The following is a 23,572-nucleotide window of genomic DNA, read 5'->3' as shown; positions in this document are numbered from 1 at the left end:
CACAGCAAGGATAGCTGGTTTTAGCTTGACCGTGTTTAGGACCTCAGTCCAGAAGACGTGACATCTGGATGGTCACTTGAAGGCAAAGGGCTGGAATCATCTGAAGCATTATTCACTTCTGTGACTGGAGCCTGGGCAGGGATGACTCGAAGAGTGGAGCTCCAGCATGTGGTCTGTCCGTGTGCGGGTTTCCTTAACAACGTGGCAGCTTCAGGGTAGCTGGACTTCTTACTTGGTGGCTCAGGGCTCCAGGTACGCATGTTCCAGAGAAAAAGCTGAAAACTGCAGCACCTTTTATGACCCAGCCCTGGAAGTCCCATCCATGCTATCCCCTCTGCTGTACCCTGTTGGTAGAAGCAGTCAAGGGCTTACACAGATTCAAGGGAAGGGGAATAGACCAAGGGGCTGTATGCCACAGTTTGCAGAACAGTTTTCTTTTGTTTCTTTCCTGGCTCTCTGGCTCTTGCTTTGGGTTTCCAGAAGAGGCTGGGATTCCTCCCGACACTGTTCTTGTCCCAGCTTTTCCTTCACCCCCTCAACTCATTCACTCCCATGACTGAAGTGGCTACTTAGACCTTGGTAGATTCAGTCTGGGTCATCTGACTTGATCTCTCTCCTGAGCTCCAGAGCAGGCGCACAGTTGATCCAGTGGGCACTGCGCGTGTAATATTCCCAAACGGAACACACTTGTCTTTCGTCTGCAGACCTGTTTCTCCTGCTTTCCTTATCTCAGCTGGTGATACCCCCATTGACTCAGCCACCCAGTAAATTCAGAACTCTGTCCTCTCCCTCATCTCTGCATCTGGCCATTTGCCCAGTCCTGATAATTTTGTCTCTTGCTCACTTTTCAATCTCTTCCTGCTTTGTTATGCAGAAGAGCCTTGCTTTGGTTCAAGGCCCCTTCATCTTGGACGGTTATGATCAGCTTCTAACTGTTCTTATGTGACTTATCTAAAACACGAAGCTGGTCGTGTTAATCCTCTGCTTCAAATCTTTGACCTCTTGTCTTCAGGATGAAGTCCAGCCTCCTTGGTTATGGTCTACAAGACTCCCTGTGACCCAGCCCTCATCTCCATCCTTATCTGCCATCACCTTCTCCTTTCCACTCGATTCCTAGCAGTGCCAAACTTCTAGTGCCTGAAACAAGGATATTTCATGCTGTGGTGGCTCTAGTCTTCCTGGGAGACTCCTGCTCATCCTTTAAAACCCTGGTCAGGTGTCTCCTCTTTGAAGCCTTTTCTGACTCTTCTGACAGGGTTCATTGTATTTCCCTCTGTGTGTTTTGCACACTCTTGCCATTGTGTGTTTTTGTTGGGCCTCTGGGAGCTCTTTAAGGGTAAAGGACTAAATCTTTATTTTGGGCTCCCAGGGCCTGGCGGGGACCAGGTAGTCATTAAAGCTTGATGTCGAATAGAATTAGTGATGGGCAAGCGAGGCAGACACTCGTTGTCGTCCCTGAATCTGTGGCTGCTGGGGGTTTCAGAACCCTCCCCGTTTCACTTGACCCTTTAAGTGGTTTCTTATCAAGAGTCACCACTTGTCCTTTTTATGTAGGAAGATGACCCTACCAAGTCACCAGCTGTGCGCGTCCGAGTGTGAGGGGGCAGGTCTGTCCGACTCAGTCCAGCAGGACCTTTCAGAGCAGTACTCTGTGCTGTCTGTGGCTCCTGAGCAGGACGGTGGCCAGCTGTCCTGTTTGGGAATGAAGCTTTTTCTCTCCTGAGTGCTTGTGCCCAGCTTCGCAACCCGGAGTGCTGGGAGTTACCCCGGGGGCCAGAGAGGAGACGAGGAGGGTGCCCAGGGAAGTTCTTAAGTTTATGTTTATGACCCTGAAGTTCTCAAGTTTATGACGCTTCCATTCTGGAGGGTGAATCGACCATGGCCCTCCCTGATGAGGTTCCCGTTGTTGGGGGTCCAGAGTGGGCATACCCTGACCGGGGCTGATTTGGCTGTGAGGCCCTAGCTCGGTCCCATGTGCATGGCAGGCCCTGAACAAATGTTTGTGGACGGAATAAATGAGCATTGTTGGACAAATAAGGTTTAACTGGGCAGATTTTTCTTCCTTGAGGGAAGGGAACTCAATTTTATGAAGCGCTTGCCAGGTGCAGGGTCATTTCCCCATAGAAGACCCTGGTCTTCCAGGCAGAAAGGCCCTTCGGAGAGACCGGGCGCCATTTGTTGGGCCGTGTGGCTGATTTGACGGCCCTCCAGAGTGGACTTCAGAGCAAGCCCTCCACAATTCGGCCGACAGCTATGGGTCCCCCGCTACCCCTTGCCTCAATAAACAGCCAGCCCAGACCAGTCAGCTGGGTTGGGAGCATTGGGGAACATATCTTTTCTTTCTCTCTTTTCCATTGTTGTGTTGGCCTAGTGCAAATGTTTTAAATAGAACACAGCCATCACGGCCATAAAACATCTGTAACACAACACATTTAGTCAAGTTCCTGGTGGACTGAGTTCTGTTTGATTGGTGATGTTTTTGCTACAACTGTTGTTTCCTTTTTCTCCCCTGTTTATCCCTCTGGAAAATAAAGTTTTCTTTTATGTGAGGATTTATAGAAATATGTTCCCGGCATGAGGCGAGCAGGACATACTAGGATATTAGTCTAGCAGAGAAATATGATCTCTGAGCCACGGACAGCTTTACCTCTTATAGAAAATGACCTTCCTAATGTGGAAGTCACTCTTTGTAGGGTAAGGGGCTGCCTAGGTAAGGCGGATAACCTCATTGCTTTGCACTGAGAAGGCATCCTTTCTGCTTGAGCATCTTCAACCCTTGGAATCTTATGGTTGTCCAGGACCGCTGCTGGGGGTGGGCTGATTCAGGGTGGTCACCGAGAAATCCAAAGAAAGCAGAATCGATAATAATTAGTCTTTAAATTTATGAGTGTGCTTTCTGCCTTTTCTGAATGCTTTTTTCCTTCTGCTTCTGTTTGCGGGACCGGCAGGGAGAGTGAGTCCCATTCACAGCTGAACTGAGAGAGGTCAAGTGACTAGTGGGGCAGGGAAGGTGGGAGGGAAGGGGGAAGAGGGGCTCTGTGTGCCTGTCATTCCAGCCCCAAGCCAAGTGTGTTTCACGTGTTAGCTCTTTTAATCCCATTTTGTCAAGGGAGAAACTCAAGATCAGAGAAGCTTAGACACTTGCCAGGGCCACTTAGTGTATGTGGGTCAAAATGGAGATTTCCTCCTCATTTTCCTCTATTGCTTGATCTGCTCAGGGTACTGGGGATTGGAACCTGGCCTTCCCTTCTCCAGAATCTCCAAATCTGGTGCTCTTTTCAGACTCCAGGGTTCTCTTTGGTTTGGAAGGATCACCCTCCATCTCTTGGGGGGGTGAGACATTTAAGAACAGGTCAAGGGACTTGCTCATGTGATCTGTGCTTCTCACTTTCACTGCAAACACTCCTCTGGGTCCCCTCTTTCCCTCAAAGGAAGTTCCTTGTGGCAGGGGCCAGACCAGCACATCCTGGGAGGGGAATTTGAGTTTTTTCTTCTTGACAGGTAAAATTTATGGTCCCACAGATGGTGGAGTGTGTTTCCAAAGACAACCCTGCCAAGGGTGCAATGTGCTTATCTCTCCTTGTGCCTCCCCCACCTGCCCCCACCTTTTCACCCACCCCCGGGACGTTTCTAGAACAGTACAGTGCATGGCAGAGCGAGGAGGGACCAGCTCCTGGGGACGCTGTCCCCAGGCTGCATGTTTGTCACTAGGATGGCGTAGTCTGGGGACTTGCCTCCTGCTTCCTGCTTTTCTCCCCACTCTTGCCTCCTGGCCAACATCTAAGTGTTAAGGTGACCCAGTCCCGCCCCCCCGCCAGGGGCTCTGCTTCCCTAACAGCCCATAGAAGAGTCACTCCCCTATTTAAACCCTGAAGAGGTTTTTGTCGCCTCCCAGCATGGCCTGCAGGGCCTCTTCTCCTTGCATTCCATTGACACCTTGAGCTCTGGTCAGCTTGCAGCCTTCCAGCCGACAGTGAAGATGCTGCAGCCCCTTCATGGAGGCCCTTGTCCCCTTCTTTCCTGGCTGTCCCCTGCTGACTTCAAGTCTCAGGACCTGCCTAGCCCTGTGCCCCAAGAGGCTGCAGTAAGGAGCTTATACTTGACTGTGAGCATCTCCAGAGCCAAGACCAGGTCCTGGTCCAGTTAACATACACCGAGCTGAGCACGGTGCTTGGCACATAGTTAGTCCTCACGACACATTTGAGGAGAAAATGAATGAAGGAGTATGGCCAGCCACCAGAGACAGTCCTCTGCAATGTCTCTTCTTCTCTTACCTTCTCGGTCTTCATTCTCACTCTCCTGGGATTCAGCAGTTTTTGAGCACCTACTCTGTGCCAGGTGCTGTCCCATACTTACCTCTGGTGAGGCTCATAGCCACTCTGTGATATAGAGGTGTTGCCCCTGCTTTATACGTGGCTCACCTGAAATGACAGCTTGGGAAGTGGCTGAGCTGGGACTCAAGCCCAGTGCTCCCTGGTTCAAGTCCCAGCCTCCTCCTGCTCTGCCCTGGCTTTCTGGGCCTGCTCTCGTTTGCAGGATGGTGATAAAGAAGGAGAATCTGCTCTGGTTGAGGTTTCCACCCCCCACCTTCTCTCCGGTAAGGTGACACACACAGCTCCTTGTAGAGCCCTGACTGTACGTGAGACTCATCCGGAGAATGCTGAAGACATCCTCCTGCCCAGGCCTCACCGCATACCAACGGGACCCGATTCCCCGGGGGCGGCGCCCGGCCTGGGTGGGCTTTAGGGCTCCCCAGGCGATTCTAAGGTGCAGCCAGGATTGAGCCCGCGGTGCTCCTGAGAGTGTCAGGGAACCTGCAGCTTGGCTCAGCTCCCTGGATTAGGTAAAACTTGGCTCATCAAGAACTGATTGCCATGTGCATCTAAAATACGTTAATGAAGGTAATCAAGGCTAAGGGTTAAGGCTGCCGTGTGTTCTTTTTGTGAAATCAATTGGAGGGCTTGGGGGATGGGACACCTTGGCTTCAGAGCCTGCCTCCCAGCCACATTTTTATCCTTTCTCTCCCAAGAGGAGTCGGTTCTGAAGTCCTCTCTTGGGCAGTTGTCCCCAGAGTACAGGGGTGCCCTCCTAAGCCTGGTTTTCCTTAACCAGGGGTCTGTCTCTTGACCATCCTTTCTGACATGGGTGCCTTTCTCAGCACATCCTGTGCATCATGTGGAGGATACAGAGCCTCTTCTGGTTCCAAAACACTCTGAAATGCTTAACTTCTAAGTAGAAACCATCTCTCTCTCTGGTATTTGCCACCCAGATGACTGGAAATGTTTTAGGAAGAGAGTGGTTTGCGAAGTCGGAAGGGATGGTATGAACACATCACCATCGCTGTGTGTTCATGAAGCCCGCAGCTGGCACATACTTATTTATTTATTTATTATTTGGATTTCAAACATTTTCTTTTCTTTTCAGGGCACACTGCATAGCACTGTATTATAGGAACCAAAAACTAGAACAACAGAAAATTTTTTCAAGGACCTCTTCCATTCCTCACTTGAAATATAATCAAATCAATGGAACTATGTAATTTCCACATTAAAGACAAGTTAGTAAAATAATTCCTCCAAGTAGTGTTGCATATGAGCTACAGGTTTATTCCAGTTATTCAAATCAGCCTGCACCCTGACTGTATCTTAGCCTGGATGTCGGCACTGAGGAGGGAGGAGCCTGGGAGGAGCTCTGAGGGAGGTTTGTGTTAGGGGCACAGGCTCAGGGGCTGGGTTGGCCTTAGTGGCTTGGCTTCAGGGGCCTCCTATGGGCCTCGTTCTTGGAATTGGGATTTCACGTTTGCCGTCTCAGATTGTGTTCATTTCTCAGGCCGGGGTTTTATGCCCATTCTTCAAAGAGGCGAAGTGAAGCCCAGACCTCTTGAGAGACTTGATCTCTTCTCATCTGACCAAGCTGGGGGTGTTATTCAGTGTGTCTCTGTACACAGATGTGCTTGAAAATTCAAAGCCAGGTGGGCAGAGAGGAGAATTTTAAACTTGTTGCTGCTGTTTCTCTTGGACCATTTCTCTGGCCGGATCACCTTGGACCTATGCGTTAAGCCAAGGGGCCCCGAGACCACCATGGCGCCATTTCTAGGGCCCTGCCCCTCCCAGAGAGTCATCCTCTGTGTCTTCGGAAGAATTACATCCTGTGGGAGGGGGAGTGAATTGGGCTCCCACGGCTGGAGTGACAGGCACAGGTGGAAGGAACTGAGTTCACCCCAGCCCACAGTCCTGTCTGGCTCTTCTTCCCACCTCCTTCTGACATAGATTAAAGATCTGCTGTGGCTGCCTGTCCCCGGCTGTGGCTTTGGAAGCACCTCTTTTGTATGTAAAAATGCACAGCTTCTTTGAAAATTCAGCAACCAAAAAGGATACTTACTTAATTTTGCTTGATACAATTGCTGTACAAGAGTATGAGTTTTAGTTGCATCTATGTATTGCTAATCATTTGAACCCTCTCCAGGGACCTCCAGGGAGAGTCGTCTCTGGGACCTTCCGTGTAGTGAGTGCATCACTCTGTGGCCAGCACTGGGGGCCTGGGGTTCTGAGAAGGATAGAGGGATGGAGACACTACCTGGGGCTGCAGAGCAGCTCTGGTGCCTGAGATGATGGTCTGATGGCCAGCCAGCCACTCGCTCAGCATCAGCTGACATGCGGGTCAGGATCCTTAATTTCCTGTGCTTTCCAAGGCAGCACTCTGTCTCTGCACCTTTTTTTGCTCCCCTCCCCAGCCCCCAGTCTGCGTGCCACAGGCTAGGATATTATGCTCTGATACCGATCTGTGGACAGGTCACCCTTGCCAGCTGCAGCTTTTCCCCCCAAGGGTAAGAGGAAGTAGTATTTTTAAAATTACCCTGGGTGGGAGCCAGGCGAGGGCTCTGAGAGGGCTGGGGAGTCTGAGCTCCCTGCTGAAGCTCCCTGGCCATTTCATTCTGAGATCACGCTTTCCTTTAGGTGAATTACTGTTGTTTTAATCAGAGGTAATGTTGTAACCTGGCTATGTCAGATAATTGTGTGTAAATTATATTCTAGCCCTGTATACATGAAAGCTTTCTTTTTACCCTTCCAATTACAAAGCTATTTAAAGGGAATGCCACATTGTATGTAGCCTGTACCCTAGTGCTCTCTGGCTCATAGCTAGAGATGGGGAGAGAGTGCTCTGGGAAACATTTGGGGTTATATTTATAATTCGTTTCCTCTGACGTTAAATTAATTTCTGTGATCGGCAACATCAGATACTGTTACACCTCAGTGGTCAACTGGGGGTAAATCAAGGCACATGGAATTAGCTGGTGGATGAAATAGGTGGGGAGCCTACTTACTTGGGCACTTGGGTTTATTTTAAGCCTTTTTTGCAGTCAAACTCCTGACTTAAGAATCTTTGGCCTGTCATTAAAAAAAAAAACCCAAAATCAGTTTTAGTGAGATATAATTTACATGCCATACAGTTTACCCACTTATGTGTATAGTTCAGTGTTTTGGGGTATATTCACAGACAGGTGCACCCATCAGCACAAGTTCAGAGCATTTTCATCACCTCACGAAGGAGCCCCATACTCTTCAGCCGTCACCTCTCTACCTCTCCGCCAGCCCTAAGCAGCTGCTAATCTGCATCCCATCTCTATGGGTTTCTGTATATAAATGGAGTCATATGCTATGAGGTCTTTTATGACTGACTTCTTTCACTGGGCAGAAAGTTTTCAAAGTTTATCCATGTTGTAGCATGTGTCAGTGCTCCGTTCCTTTTTGTGGCCAAATAATGTTCCACTGTATGGATAGATCCCATTTATTTAATCTGTCCACCCATCCACCCATCCATCCATCTATCAAAATTGAGTTGTTCCACTTTTTGACTCTTAGAAACCATGCTGCTGTGAACATTTTGGGTGGACGGTTTTGGGTGGACACATGCTTTAATTTCTTTTGGGTACATACTAGAAATGGAACTCTTGGGCCCTGTGGTAACTCCATGGTGAGTCCTTTGAAGAACTGCCAGACTGTTTTCCAAAGCAGCAGCACTGTTTGACATTAACCCACCAGCAGCGTCTGGCCTGTGGTTTTTGCATCTTTGCTTCAGAATCAGAAAGGGCAGAGTCAGACTTGTTCCTCATGGGGCCCCCTCATCTCCCTGTCCCCAGTTGTGTCTTTCTGCTGGGAAGTGGCAAACGAAGGTGTGGGCGACTTCAGTGACTAGCAGGAGGAGCAAGGCTGTGCCTCCCCAGCTTGTCGCTCCCTGGGGCTCTGTGACTTTGGAACCTGTTCTCCTGGCTGTGACCAGCCAAGGACTGCCGCGAGGGCAGCTGTGAGGGGCAGAGCCCAGGGTCGGGCCCGCAGTGGGCCCACAGTGAGGGCAGAGGGTTCTGAGTGGAAAGAGGGGGAAGAGGGCTGTCCTCAGTCTCTTGGGTTTATTTCAGTAGGAACCTGCCCTTGTGGTCCTACATGTCTTACCAGAGGAGCTTAAACCCGCGGGCAGTGTTTGGGTTGCTTCTCCTCAACAGTTGGCCCTGCTCTCCCGACGCCCTCACCTCCTCACCTTCCTCTGAGGCCGAGACTTGTCCCCATGGCCCCTGCTGTAGAGGTTGTGCAAGTGATGAGTGTGATCGCCCTTCCTTGGGGGCAGATTCAGATGGTCATGCCTGGGGTGTGGCATTCTCCTCCTCCAGATGGTGGAAGCCTTCCGTCTGGGCCACGCTTCACTGTCACCAACAAGAGGGGAGGCCGAGGCCACACTGTCCCAGGGCCTCTCCCAAGAAGATCTCTGTGTTAGTGACCTGGGGTGGCCACGCGCTTGGTGTTGGAGCACCGAAAGTGTTCTCTCCCAGGGAAGAGTCTAGAATTCGGAAATCCTTCTGGAGGCCATGAGGGAGAAACCACCCCCTGCCTCCTAGCTCCTGGGAGCTGCCGGCAGTTCTCAGCATGCCTTGGCTGGCAGACATCACTCCGCGCTCTGCCTGTGTCTTCCCACGACCTTCTGTGTGTGTGTCCCTTTTCCTCTTCTCATGAGGACATCTCATTGGATTTAGGACCCATCCTACACCCAGAATGATTTCATTTCAAGATCCTTTACTGATGATGTCTATAAAGACTCACTTTCCAGATAAGGCCACATTCTGAGGTTCTCGGTGGACATGAATGATACATGATTCTAGAAATTTTTGAAGAAGATTCCCAGTGCCTGACTTGTGTTCTGATTTTGTATGCTGCCTGAGTTTTGCTATTGGATTCAGATGTGGTGGTGGTGGTGGTGGTGGTGGTGATAGTGATGGTGGTGGTGGTGGTGGCAAGAGCGGTAGTTTAGGGGGAGGAGGGAAGAATGGAAGAAAATTCTGGAACAGCTTAGGAATTTTAGAGGGCAGGTCCTTGGAGGAAACATCCTGGGGGACAGGGCCATGGAGTTGGGGACTGCTGTGACCTCAGTGAGCCTTCCTGGAGCTTCTTTACCACACAGAGATTGGGCTTAATTCTCAAATGCAGAGTTGATGATACCACACAGTCTCGTCTCAGATTCTGAAGCACAAAGTGCTCACTGGATTCAGAATCTAGTAGGAAATCACGTGCCAACATAAGAGTTCTCCCTTGTCACCCTGCCTTGCCTTTAGCTAGCAAATGAGTCACCTTGCTGGGACTTGATTTTTTTCACCTGCATCGTGGGGATGATGGACAGGCAGGTTTGCGGGAGCCCACCCATCTCGAGTCTTCCGACATCTTTCCTGGGCTCATTCCACCGTGGGGCTCCCACAGATGGGAGAGCATCTGTAAATGGCCTGCGTTCTTGGGCAGTGATGGTGGCTCATGTTTCTTTACCAAGGGGAGTCTGAACTCTTTTCAGGAACATGGTGATAGCAAGACCTGACTTAATTTCTCTGGGCCTCTCTCGTACCAATTCAAGACTCTCCAGAGCCATTTTCTGCCTTTCTATGAACTTATCAGGATAAGAAATGATTTGTTGTTGCTGCTTTCTTGTATGACACCTAATATCTTTGGGCCAGTGCTGTTGGAGCTAAATCCACCTTCAGTCTCATCTTAAAAGACTCTAAATATCCTCCCGTCACACACATGAGACACATCTGCTTTATTCTGCTTTATAAAAAGACAATCAGTGGCCCCACTCTGAGTGACCATTTCAGATGGAAACACATTTTTTTTAAAGGGAATTTTTGAAACTTAAAAAGAAAAAAAAAGCCAGCTCTCTGGTTAGAGGCAGGAAGGTGGCATGTTCCTTGCAGCTCTAGTTAGCAGCTGGCTTTGACCAATTCTTCTGTGTAAACAGCAATTTTCCGAACTGGAATGGATGCTGGGGTTTTCTTTGTTGAGCCAAGAGGTGTGTGGAGAGCAGTGGTGTTTAGTTAAATTGCGGGTCTAGATGCAAAACTTTGCAGCAGTGATTTATGAGAGCCCAGACACTCCCCATCCCCCTGCGCGTGCTGCACACACACAGCTTCCCAGAATGCCACCCTAGACCGTGAAAGGAGGCATTTGTTGGGGGAGGGGCTGTCCCCAAGGGTGTGGGGCTCTTGTTCTGGGTGGGTATCTAGCGTCTCTCAAGAGTGGAAAGCATTCACAATACCGAAGTGTCTTCTGCAAACTCCAAGCCAGGGACATTGCAGATGAATTTCCTGGTGAACTTTGGACTGAGCTCTCCCCGGAGCAGGTGGATGGCTCTCTCCATGGAGGTGCGATGTGGGGGCCCTGAGTGTTTTGATGTGCAGCTGTGTATCTGCGTGAAGGCTGTGGGTTAGGAAACAGTTACCCGAAGGGCCGAGTACAGGAAGAACACACAGGTGGCTCTCTTCACCGTGGGTGGGGAGGACTTTTTATGACACAAAGGACTGTAGAGTCGGGGGCCAGTGGTAACTGGTTCTGCTCCCTGTTCCAAGGTCAGAAGAAAGTTAAAGGTCTGCAGGTGCTGGATGGTTCCCGGGGCAAATAGAAGCCAAGACTCCAGGATTGGGAATAGAGACATACCCCAAATACATACACACATACACACGCACACAGGCATGCACATGCATGCACACACGAGCACAGAAGTGAAACCTTGATAGTGCTGATGGGAATTTGAGGCTCTTTGTTTAGTCCACTGACAGCCTGGACAGACCAGCCCGCCCTGTCCCCTTCCTACTGTCCTCAGTAGCCATAGAGGCGGGTGGGAGAAGAATGTGTGATCCTAGAATCCTCTGCCCGCCCCCAAGTCCCTCTCCAGAATGCAGATCATCAAACAGCGCACAGCCCATGGAGCAGTGATGCCATCAGAATTCCCAAAGTAAATCACTCCCGTTTTCCCCAGCGCGCCCCTGACGGGAGAGGTCACCTGCAGTGCCCTGTCGCCCCCACCCCCAACCAAGCTCCCCTCTCCTGACGCTGAGATGTTGGTGAGCAGTTAACCAAGTGTGGCACCTCTTCCCACTGGCCTTTTCACATTTGGAAGGTTTTGATGAAACCAGTTTCCTTTTAGTGTTTGCCGCAGAGTGAGGTCCGTCACTGTATCTGAGCCGGTTCCTGGAGAGGATGTTTTAGTAACTCGGGCACTTTGGCACATTGTCTGGGGCCTGGAATTTCTCATCCTTGTTGGGGAAAAGTGTTTTTAAAGACTTTTTTGGGACTGTGTGGATTTATAGCTGGGTGTCTTCCCCAGCATTTAGGGCTCTGTCTTGGCAGGTTTACAGCTGTAGGGCAATAGTGGAGGGTGTCAGAGGGGACCTCCTCATTTTACCAGGTACTGGGGAGTAAACATTCTGTTGATTTCTGTTCTTTGGAATGAAGACATATTGGCTGTTTAATTCTCCAGGTCTGTGTGAACGTTTGGAATAGAAATAGGGCCTGCTCTATACCTACCTGGCTCCAACCCGTGTACGAATGAGACCATGGGGTTCATTTTATAGAATGCCTCTCCAGCGTTTAAGTCGAAAACTCCACTGGGGCATGTTTGTAGATCACATTAATGTTTCTTTATAGGTATTTAATTGCTTGGCTGGGATTAAAAAAAGGAATGAAAAATCTAAAATGAAACTGTTGGGAGTCTTTGCTCATCTGAAATCACGTAGAGTCGCAGGAAAGTGCTTTTGACGTTACAGGGGAAGAGAATGGGGCAGTAAGGGTTGATGTATCGAAGTGTTTTGTAAAGGATTTCTTTCTGCTGCGCGTTTATTCTGAGTTTGAAGGCTGAATTTAGTAACTGACTTGGGATTCAGGTCCAGTGACCATTTATTTGGCATCTACACAATGTTATTTAATTTAGTCCCACTAGGAACCTTGTGTGGTAGGCTGATTATTACATCTCCATTTTAAAGTGGATTGAATTCCACATTGTGTTAGAATGTAAGCTCCAACACCTAGCACTTAATGTATCTGTTGAATGAATGCATTAGGAAAGTTAGGTTAGTAAAATTTGGTGATTAGTGAGTGTAGGGAGAGATTTAAATCTGGAGAGGCCCTGACGGAGCTTCACTGTGAAGGTGACCTTGACCCACCTGAAGGATAAAGAGGAAGCTGGACAGCAAGGAGCGGCATAAGATGCCCACCAGTTAACGAGAGGTTCTTGGAGCTCGGCGGTGTGGACACGGGCAGATCTTCATAGTCTGCCCTCATGTACATCATCTCGTCTAATCTCCCATTCTTCTCCAAAGAGATGGAAAAATAGTAAATCGCAGTTCTAAACACACGTGCAGACCACCGCGTGGCTGTCACAGCCAACGAGACGTACCAGAGTCTCTCGGACAGCATCCTCCTGGAGCGGCACAGGACATCCACTACGAGAGTATTCTAGGCCGGGCTTGGTCAGCGGACTGTGGTGGCAGATGTCCCCTCTAGGAGCTCCTGAGCTAGCACGTGAGGCCCCTGAGCTCTGGGAACCTCCCAGCTGGGGCCATCACACGGGCAGATTCATGAGAGCGTTCACGGTTAGGTGAGACGTGGAGGGCTGGTCCAGGACCTCTCGTGCAGACGACAGAGCCCAGCCCTTAGGTGAGTCCTGTCCAGGGTCCCACCCAGACTTAGAGCCAGAAGCCAGGTTTCCCATGCCTTTTAAAACTCCTTAGCACAGCCTGCCTGTGACCCTGTGCCTTCAGATGTCACTCAGCTGAGTCTCTACTGTTGGAGGTGGGTTGGTTGGTTCATTCTCTCTGCAGATGTGTCAGGTGACTCAGTATTAAATGATCCAGGCAGCCGTGGCCCCTGTACTTACGCATCCCACGTCGACTTACTGAGGGACATATGACATTGTGGGCAGTTTGTTTAATGTTCTGCGATTTCTCTCATTCATTTATCTTTGGGTTTCAATCTTGCTTTCTTTATATATTCTCATCTGACATTTTCCCCCAGCTTTATTGAGGTATAATTGACAGATAAAATGATAAGATAGTTAAAGTGTATGATGTGATGATTTGATTTACGTATGTATGGTTACAAGATTCTACCCATCAAGTTAAGACATTGTACTTTTATTATATGCAACCAAACTGGTGCGACCCTGTATCCACTGAGTTCTTAAATTTTTTATTTGATGTTAAAACCAAAACCAAAAAAAGAAGGGGAAAAAAAAAACTTACCCCACGTGGCTTAACTTACAGTCTTCAGAATAAAATTTATTTTTTGATCTTTGGCTTTTATGTATAAGATTTTTGGTCTTGCTCCAAAGAGTTTCTGTCATTGAGCTCCCTTCTCCCTTTGCTTTGGAACTGGTGGGATTCTGAAATGTGGCCATTTCGGAAATGTGGGGCTCTTTTGGTGCATCCACCAAACGTTTGGTGTGGGCGTCTGTGTGCCTGACCCTGAGTTTGCACTGCAGGGAGGGCAGAGGGGAAGCGGAGAGGAGTCAGGAGCCCATGATCAGGGAGGAAGTGAGGGAGACAGGACTACCACTCAGTTCAGCACGAGGTGGAAAGTAGTAAGTGTGAGAGGCAGAGGGGTGCAGCACTCGGGTTCAGAAGCCAGAGAAACACCTTCTGGATAAGGCGACTATATAGATAGTTTGGATTTTGGAGAAGGGCTTTGGATCTTGGAGGATGGTCACGACTTGGCATGGGAGGTGTAGGCGTGGAGAGGTGGTCTTCCAATGAGAAGAGCAGAGGTGAGGAGATCTGGCTTTGCTGGGCTTGACTGAATGTAGGGCTAATCGAGGAGAATGGTGAGAGATCAAGAGGGGAAGGCGCCCGGGGACCAGGCTTGGAGGGCTGTCCCTGCGTGTGAGGTCCGTGTCTGTCTTGTTGGCAGACAGAAACCAGCACCCGGAACAGCTCGATGTAGGCAGTCTGCACAGAGTTTTGAATTACATGTGAATTTCTATTGACACATTTTGTGGGTACTTTCTGGGCAGCAGATCTTTATCCAAGGAGTTCTCTTTTGTTCACGTCGCTTAGGTTTAAAGCAGCTTTGACATATGTCTTAACATCACAGTGAAGCTGTGTGTTATGGCCAGAGAGGTTCTGAAGTCCACTGTCTGGATGAAACTTGAGCTCTCGGGTTAGGCCTGAGCTATTCAGAGCGACCGTCCCCGGCCTCCTGAGACGTCTGAAGGGCCTGCTCTGTGCAGCTGGAATATTCCTAACCATAACTTCCTCTTGAGCACAAATGTGAGAGCAGCTTGTTTCAGCATCTCAGTGAGCGTGGCTTCAGATGACGTGGTTAACCTTTGCCCTCCTCTTGTCATTTCTTGCAGATGGTCACAAGAACAAAGAAAATATTTGTAGGCGGATTATCTGCGAACACGGTGGTGGAAGATGTCAAGCAGTATTTCGAGCAGTTTGGCAAGGTAAGCGGTACATGGGGTTGGAGCAGCCTGCTCAGTCCTTAGAAGTGGCTGCCGTAGCCCCTGCCTTTGCCACAACTGTGTCCTCAAGAACTTTGTCCTTGAACTTGGCTGTCAGGATTTAAACGAAATTCGGCAGGAGCCGAGCTGGAAGAGGCTGGCTTGCGGTGGGCTTGGCGCCCCACGTGCCTGAAAGGAGCAGACAGAGTGGCCTTTGAGTGTGGTTTTGCTGGCTGTGGCTGGCCACGTGGGACCTGGGGTGGGAGCTGATGGGGGCAGCGACTGGCGAGGGGGGCCGGGCTGTGAGTCACAGGGCAGGAGCTCCCGCAGAGGCTGGCCTGCGCGCCAGCACTGGGCTTTGCTCTGTGCTTTTCTGGAAAATGCACTGAGAGAGGAAGCTCCCCAGGCCCTTTGCGGCTGAACCCTCCCCTGTCAAAGACCCAAGGAAACTCTGGAAAGATGGTGGGCCCGTACCTGTCAGAATGTTGGGGAGATGGCAATGCAATGCTCCCTTGGGCTCTGCTGTGAGAACAGGCAGTGGGCTCTGCTGGGGGAACAGAGTGCCCCAAAGGAGTCAGGAAATGGAATGTGAGAGTGTGTGGGGGGCAGACAGAATCAGACAGACAGACAGACAGAGAGGGTACATAACCGTGGATGATTAATTCAGCTTCTTTCTGGTTGGGGGGATCCCAGTGCCTTGGAGAGTGGGTGACACGTTCCTCAGAGGACTGTGTTGTTCTAGGTCTCCAACAGGGCAGCTGGCTGGGCGCTGAGCCTTGCCCCTTTTGCGTGGTGCCCCTCTAGCTCCTGTGTCCCAGGAGGCTGGCAGGTGGGTAGGTGCACAGGCCCTCCGCCTCCTGCATCTCTGAGCCGTTGTGTACATAGTCCTGGGAGCACAGGTGTGGGACCATCTTCGGAGACTTGTGTGTCTCGTTGTTTGGGAGCCTCCCCCTGAGGGGCTGATGTGGCAGAGGACTGCCAAGGCATCCTGAGAAGACACCGCAGCTGTCCTAAGCTGTTCCTCACCACCCCCTCCCAATCATGTTTGCCCTGGGTGGTGCAGAGGCACTGCTGCCCATTGGCCAGTCTGAAAGCTCTCTGTTTTCCTGTGTTTGCCCAAGGTGTGACGGGCAGCTGCGACCCCATCTCTAGGTGTGTCCAGTTGTGAGCTGCTCTCTGAGATGAGTCACCTCTGTGTAGCCTCAAAATGGAGATTTTTTTTTCCCATCTCTGGTCTTAATCAATTTCTGCATGGACCGAAGACCATGCAACAAAGAACCCAGCCGCCTCCAGCCCAATGTTGCATTCAAATGGCACTTAACTGCCCTTCCAGGTCGGTTATGAAAGACACCTTCCCCACCGCACTGTCTGGCATTGCTAGCTGGGGACTGATTCATCCGGGCGGGCTCTAAAGAGTAGCTGAGTGTGTTGGTGATCATGCACATTACAGTGCTTCTCCTCAAGACTGATTGAAAGCACTGAGGAGGGCTGGTCCCTCACCCAGCCCTACCCTGCCCCAGGAGAGAGATTGGAAATGATTTAATGAGACAAATCTGGCTGGCGTATCGGAAGGCTCTGGAGCGCGATCCCTGTTCGCCACTGTCCTGCCTTTAGCTGGGGGTAGTGTTTGCAAACAGGAGGTGGGATTTCTTTTTCGAGCCATAACTTGCCTTGGAATCTCATGGGCCTATTTGTGGATGTCAGGGAAGTTGCTGCTGCCCAGATGGGCTGTTAGAACATCTCAGACAAGCTTAGACTTGTCCATCGCCACACATTCCTGGCTCTTGGTTTCTCCCCTGCTCTGTTCCCCCCTCTCTCTCTCTCTCTCTGTCCTTCTGTCGTTCTTCATTAACACTTAGTGCTGTGACTCGGCTGCCGGCAGTGAGGGGCCCTGCAGGCTTTGGCCAAGCCTACAGCAGCGACCATCGCAGCCCTGAGAACAGTCATCTTCTTGTCTGGGAAGCAGCCACAGGCTGTCTTCCCTGGCATGACACTTGCCGAGTCTGAAACCACTCAGTGAATTTTGCAGGAACGTTTGTGCATTCCGGCAGGATGCATAAACCCATCAAGTGTTTTATTAAAGGACTAAGGAGGCCTTTGCGTGTATCAAAACCCTCACTCTGTAGGTTCATGGTTTAGTGGTTCGTTGCGTACATGTGCTCTGCGTGTTATCTGGGTCTGTCTGCAGAATAGCTCGTTCCTCCTTTGGCTGGCGCCTGGTGTGATGTGCGTGTCCCCTCGGGCAGGGCCCACCACCTCTTAGGATTCGGGCATAATTCATTTGAATCCAGAAGGATTCAAGGAGGAGAGACCTCTCTGCCTGGCCCTGGGGGCAATGAGGAAATCCAGTGCCTGTGAAAGGAGCAAGAGTAAATTAACAAGCCAACTCTCCTCTCGGGTGTATATATTCTGGTTGAAGGAAACGGAAAACACGCGCACACACTTGCGCGAAGTATCCTCACACACGTGCGCGCGCTCCTGACTGTGTAAAGTTGTGTGAGGCTCTCTTCAGTTGGTTAACTACAAGTTAGTGAGGTGTAACTTAGTGAGTAATTTAGCCAGTGTGTGCTAAGCGTGGGATACTGGGCCAGGGCTTTTATTATCTCACTTAATTCTTCTCTGGGATGCTGGTGGGGGTGCTGCCCATTGTGTAGATTGTTAAATGCAGTTTCGGTAGGACTGAATCTTTGACTCAAGGCCCCAGCCTCCTGAAAGGTGGAGCTGAATACAGACTTCCTCTCCAGGCTTGGCTTGTCTGATAGTAGAACCTGAACTCTGAGCCCTGTTCTAACTGCAGATCGACCCACGAGAGAGACTTGGGGTCGGGAGGATGGATACAGAGGGAAGGAAAAGAGGCGTCCCCTACGGGTGCCCAGGGACAGTGCTGAACCTGGACCTCCATGGCCTCATGGCTTGTGCACAGCAGATTTTGGTGCCCTTCAGCCACGTTGACAAAGGTGAACCATACAGGTCAGGGAGGTGACATCTCAGCAGAGGTCACCCAAGTAAGGCAGGTCAACAGCCAGAATTCACACCCGACTTACTCTGAGTCTAGAACTTTCCATCCTTCAGCCTCCATTCAGAGTCTACCACCTTCTTTTTAGGTTTTCCTCGCTGTCATCCTCTTTCCCTCTTCCTGTCTTGCCTGAGATGGCAGCTACTTTGACTGTTTATTTCAGGTGGCAATCAAGATGGGTGAGGCTGCTACCCTGGGGCTGAGCAAAGGGAGTTTAAATATGTCATTACTGTAAGTGGAGTGGGTGCAGGACACCGAGAGCTTTAAATAGATCAGATTGGAGGCTCGTAAACCCCTTTGCGCTCTTCTCCCACCTTCCTCCCAGAAGATGTACCCCCTAGACCCCATGCCCCCAGGGTAGGGATGTTGTTCTTTGTTTATATTTAAGATAAGATTGTGAAAGTGCGGCCACGGGCATAAGGGACCCTGCTAACTTCCGTCCTCACCCCTGAGGAGCGTTGGGGAAAGGTAAGAGAAGGTACTCTGGGCCCTCGTGCTGGGCATGATGACCTCATGGTGATGCCACTTAACCGTGGTGGCACCGTAACCGGCCATTCTTTCCTGGCTTCAGTCTCTCATCTGAGGGGAGGGCTTGGGAAACTTGGAAAGGGCTAGATAGTAAATATTTTCGGCTCTGTCACAACTACTCACTCCTGCCGTTGTGTGGAGAAAGCAGCTGTAGCCAAGACATAAACAATTGGGTGTGGCTGTGTTCCAATACAATTTTATTTATAAAAACAGGTTTGGCGCCCCATTTGGCCCATGGGCCATGGTTTACCAGCCTCTGTGCTAGATTATTCTTAAGATTGGGTTCAAGCTTGAAAATTCAATAGTTTAGAAAGTGTTTAAATAAGCATACATAGGTGGGTGGTTAGATAGCTGAGGTATCTATAAACTGTTCCCAAAATGAGATACTGTCAGCAGTAGTGAACACGGAACAATAACCAGAACGGTTGTAACTGTGGTTAGTTTCTGGACTTCAAGATGCAGGCGTGGTGAAGGGAGTCTCTATTTGGAAAAAGCTACCACTTATAAACTGGAATCTTAATCCCATGAGTAAGATCTAGGAATACTGTAAAGTATTTCCAATTTCTAATTACATGTGCTTGAACTGAATTCATGTGAGTTAATTCAGAATTTGTGAAGTTCAGATTTTATTATAAAATTCTTTTACTGTGTTTTGATGTTTTTGAATTAGAGGGACATGTGCTCTGAACTTTTTACTACATTTGAAAATTTGGTTCTCAAGGATGTCAGGTGAGGTAGATGGAAATGTCTATTATGCAGATGACGAAACTGAAGTTGAGAAAGGTCAGTAAGTTGTCCAAGTTGACACATCCTGTAGAGTCACTCATCTTTGTGCAGCGTAGCCCTCGCCTGTTTTCAGGGTTTATAAAGCCTCGTCTCCCGCTTTCCCACTAAGCAGCGCCGTCCTCAAAGGGAGCCGTTTTGGTTCATTTGTCAAGAACGTTGATCTGCAGTGGTTTATTTTACTGTTTCGGGTTTCCTAGTTGACGTTATCTGTGCTGACGATTCCGTGCATACGGGAATGATGTATAGAGACCCTTCCGGGAAATGGCACATAAACGATGCTCTCGATATGCTCATCCAGACCCAGACCCGCCATCGGGCTCTTCTGCTCCTTTCCCCCCGCACGGCCAGAGTGGTAATTAAAAAGCACTGGGATCAAAGCAACTCCGTGTGTAAGAGCTTCGTCCTTCTCCCCGTCAGGCCCCTCCTTCAAGTCCCGGTTTCTTAAATTCTCACTTAGAGGATTTTGGAGATCAAAAAGAGGCCTTTTAAACTTAATGAATTCTCAGCGGCATCCCGGATGGAGGGAGTTCTGCACCTTTGAGCGGTTCACCTCGACGAGAGGGCCGCGCAGGGCCGAGCTCGCTAGGTAATTCTCCCTGGATGTGACTCCCGTGGAAGGAGAGAGTTCCCGCATCTGGAGGCTCCCAATTATACTTCACATGGTGAACTGTGTAATTAGTTTGGAAGACTTACGCTTAGTCATTGGTTTATCCTAATCGGCTTTGGCTTTCCCCACCAACAAAGTGAGCTTATTTTGCTAAGCTGAACCGACTCTGCACCCTTTGTTCCAGCCTTTTATTGTCTCATTCCTTTCATTCTGTTTTACTGCCAAGGTTCTGTTTCATTAGGCCTACAAGTCATTTCCAATTCAGTGGGCTGCTACAATCCGGCCTTTATCCCCCGGCTGCCCTGGTTCCCATGTCTCTTCTGGGCCAGTGCCTGAGCTTGCGGTCTGACAGGAGGGCTTTAACCCTTTCCTGGGCCCGCGCCTCAGTGTGGCCGATGGGAAGCCAAGGCCATAAAAGGAGGTGGTTTGGAAAGTTACAGCTCCTAAGTTCTCCTCAAAGGGGAGCTCCGTGGAAATGAGGCAAAAAGGGGCCATTGAGTCCTTTTGTTGGGTTGGGGTTGTGTGTGGGCCCATAAAAGTTAACTCGAGCTACAGAGAATGGTGCTCGAGAGCCTTTTGGGGGGGGGGGGAATTGAAAACAAGAACGAATTGGCTTTTTACTGTAGTGATTCTGCTCGTGTGGGGTCTTTGGAGAGGGCGCTCTGAGGGAGCGTTGGCCGCCTCTTACTCTTCCGGTTCCAGGTTTTCGGTGCAGGTACAGTGGTGGCTGCTCAGATGCTCCTTCTGATACTGTACGTGTGAGGAGAGTAAGATCTAGAGTAAAACTCTGACAAAGCCTGTGACATTTGAGAGGTAAGAGATTTGTGAGAAAATAAATAAGCGAGTTACCGTATTCCTGAGCGTGGACTGTGGCCCTGAGGTGACATCTTACTGCTTCCACATGCCAGTTGTAGACAAACGGAGCTCTGTGAGGTGTGTGGTTTTTTTGATCATGCCTGGAAAACCAAAGTCCTGTCCGTCCTTGGTGGGCATCACAGCTCCCACGAGGCTTGTGTCTTCCGAAGCGGTTTGTTCAGATGGACTGACTGTCACCTGTTGGCCTTAGCTCTGGAGGGCTGTGGTGTTCCTCCGGCCTTGACTTAGGACAGTAGTGCATGGACCAGGAAGGACCATTTCCTCTTCCTCCGTGGACGGCCATGCTGAAGGCTACTTTTGTGTTTAAATTCTCTTCCTGTAATAAGCCCAGAACAAGGCCAACGCTGTCCTTGGGTTTTATTAAATGGCTGTCTGGTTTGTGTCAGTCTCTCCCTTCGGAAGTGTGTCATACGGGGGAGGGGACTTTTTTTGCCCTCTGACCTCTGGCAGAGCTGCTGAGGGCAAAAAGTCGCAGTTAGCAAACAGGAGAATCCTGCCTCAGCTGCCTCCCTCAGCCTCCTGGGCCAGGTAGCCGCAGACACACAGGCTGGGCCCACAAGTCATGTGAGCCTTGGGCTTTGCAGGGAAACCCTCTTGCTAGACAACTTTGTGTTTTCCTGGTGAACTTTTTCCTCCTTGGACGATTTCTGCTGCAGTCAATGGAAGGAAGCTGAGTTAGAAATAGATTGTGTGCCCCAACCTCACTTCTCCTAAAGCCTCTTTTTATTTTATTTTATTTTATTTATTTTTGCTGAGAAAAGGAGCTCCTGAAATAGATTAGTGGGTTTCTAGGAAAACTTCCCATTTCCCTTTTAGTGTATAAAATATAGCCAGCTGCTGTGAGGCAGAGGCATCAGACATTATTATTGCTCTGTTAACAGTGTTTTAAAATATACAAATAGAAAAATAGGATGCCTTCTGGGTAGCAAGCTGGGAAAACTTTGAGACTATGCTAATCGCATGCATGTTCGTATGCAGAGTAGGTAGAGGAACAAGGCCTGAACTTTCTGGCCTTGGGGTTTGAGTGTGTTGCCCAGTAGAGTTTAGCTTTGTTTAGTTCTCTAGGGGGCCATGGAGGGGAGGACCAGGGGCCAAAGAGCCCTTAGGCAGGAAGGAGTTAAAGAGCCCAGGGAGGAGAGAGGGAGAAGGGGTTGAAGCCCTTGCACCAGCTCACCTTCCCAAGCCCTCCTGGCAGCCTCTGAAGACGTCACTTACAATGGAGTTGTTAGCATGAGAAAGGAAGCCTTTCTCCCCCTGGACGGACTTCAGTGGGAACTGAAATTGTATGAGAAATCACAGTTCAGGCTTGTGCCAGTGGGTGCAAGGAGTGGTTCTTATGGAAGAGAAAGCTCAGTTCATTTAGACTTGGCAGAGAAATCCACGCATTCCATTGTTCTGTGGAGTGAACATTGATATGGAGATTCCTGCCCACCCTCCAGCCCATCAGTGGGACCCCCGTTACATGGGTCGCATATGCGTTTTTCCTTTCTTTTCTCTGTATTTCTTTTCTTTTTTCTTTTTCTTTCTTTTCTTTTCTTTTGCTTCCTTTGTCCTCTGAGAATCAGTCTCTGTAGAATGCCTGGATTTGTCAAGTTACCACCCTCTAAATTTTTACAGCTCTGTATAGTCAGACTTTGGTATTTGTGAATTAGCTGTAAGTGGGCCACCAATCGCTACTTTATTTACATTCGAAGCCATGAGAGTGAGAGCCCCAGAAAAACTGTTAATATGCAGGAAGAGGCAGAAGGGTTGAGTTTCTGACTGTTGCTAACCTCACCACTGCCTTTAAAACCAATCATGAGGCACACGGCTGATATTTAATAGCTTTTAGCTGATTATTTTTCTTCTCCTCCTCTTTCTTTTCTATCCAAGTTGACCTGGGTGTACTTGAGCGGAAATGAAGTCATCCAAATGCTGAATTAGAATAATCACGGGCCTCCAAGAATGAAATGGAAGCAGAGATTAAATGGTGGAGGGAGAGCTGGCATTAATAAGCACCAGGAAAACTTTGCATAAAATAAATAGGAGATTTGATGGATTGAATTGGTATCCGCTGTTTCCATTTTTCTCTACTTTGTATTGTCTTCCTAGAGTCGAGTTCTGGGCAGAGTGGGATTTCATTTGCTTTAAGTCCACATACCTTCTGCAGCCTGGGTGATGGTCCTTTTTTCTTCATGGGACCTTTGTGTGACCAGGACGTTTCCAGGATGGAAGAATCTGGGTGGAGGGATGGTTACTGTGAAAGGTTGTGGATTCCTTGTTGCAAGTGCTGTAGTTTGGGGAGTGGTGGGGCAGGGGTCTCAGACGGAAGATAACACACAGCATACAATGAATATTATTGATGGACTCCTGATTTAAGGAGAACTAGGCTGGATAAAGGTGGGTGACCAGCTGTCCTGGTTTACCTGGGACTGAGGGTTTCCAGGAACTCAGGACTAGCAAACCAGAACAAGTTACTCACCCTAAATGAATGGAAGGTGGGAGAAGTCGAGACGTTTGGCCTGAAACTCCAGAAGGGATGAAACCTTTGACCACCTACAAGCAGATTTAAGTATTCCTTCCTATATGTTCCAGAACACTTACTTCATACCTGTTTACAATCTGCCTTCCTGGTTTAAACTCAGCCCCTGGGGATAGGAGCCAGCACGGGCCAGGAAGTGTAGTAAGTGTTACTTGAGGTGGCCTATGGAAGGCAGGACAGACAGACAGACCCACAGTCCCAGGCAAGAGTGGCATGTCATCGACTTGGAGTCTGGGATCCCTTTGGGCTCCTACTTGGGGATTATTTCTATGTCTTTTGGAAATAAAAAATTCTGCCCCATATAGCAAAAAAAGTGAGTTTCTTATCACTAAAGAGCAAAATAAGGATTTCGTTAGATTTAAAAAAAAAACCCAGCAGCATGGTTTGTTTACAGGAAGTCATTTTTAGGTGGTCTGTAGTAGAAGATGTAATTTGTGGAATCGGATTAGTTGTAAATTAGAGATTTTCGGTTGTTGAGGTCGCTAACAGT

General features: G+C 49.3%; 1 protein-coding gene across 10 annotated transcripts in view; it reads left to right on the top strand.

Annotated features, from left to right (window-relative positions):
- MSI2 (musashi RNA binding protein 2) overlaps positions 1-23,572 on the top strand; it is a 379,910-nt gene that overhangs the window by 114,827 nt on the left and 241,511 nt on the right. For all 10 annotated transcript variants that reach the window (XR_004326623.1, XM_032498440.1, XM_032498445.1 and 7 more), the window contains one exon: positions 14,659-14,751. Coding sequence is in view for 9 of the 10 variants with exons in the window: in XM_032498440.1 (XP_032354331.1) it covers positions 14,659-14,751 (93 nt within the window). In the remaining variant the exon portion in view is untranslated. The remainder of the gene's footprint in view (positions 1-14,658; positions 14,752-23,572) is intronic.

This window comes from Camelus ferus, chromosome 16 (genome assembly GCF_009834535.1).
Source record: "Camelus ferus isolate YT-003-E chromosome 16, BCGSAC_Cfer_1.0, whole genome shotgun sequence".
Taxonomy (NCBI): Eukaryota; Metazoa; Chordata; class Mammalia; order Artiodactyla; family Camelidae; genus Camelus; species Camelus ferus.
This window is presented reverse-complemented; position numbering and strand designations above follow the sequence as displayed.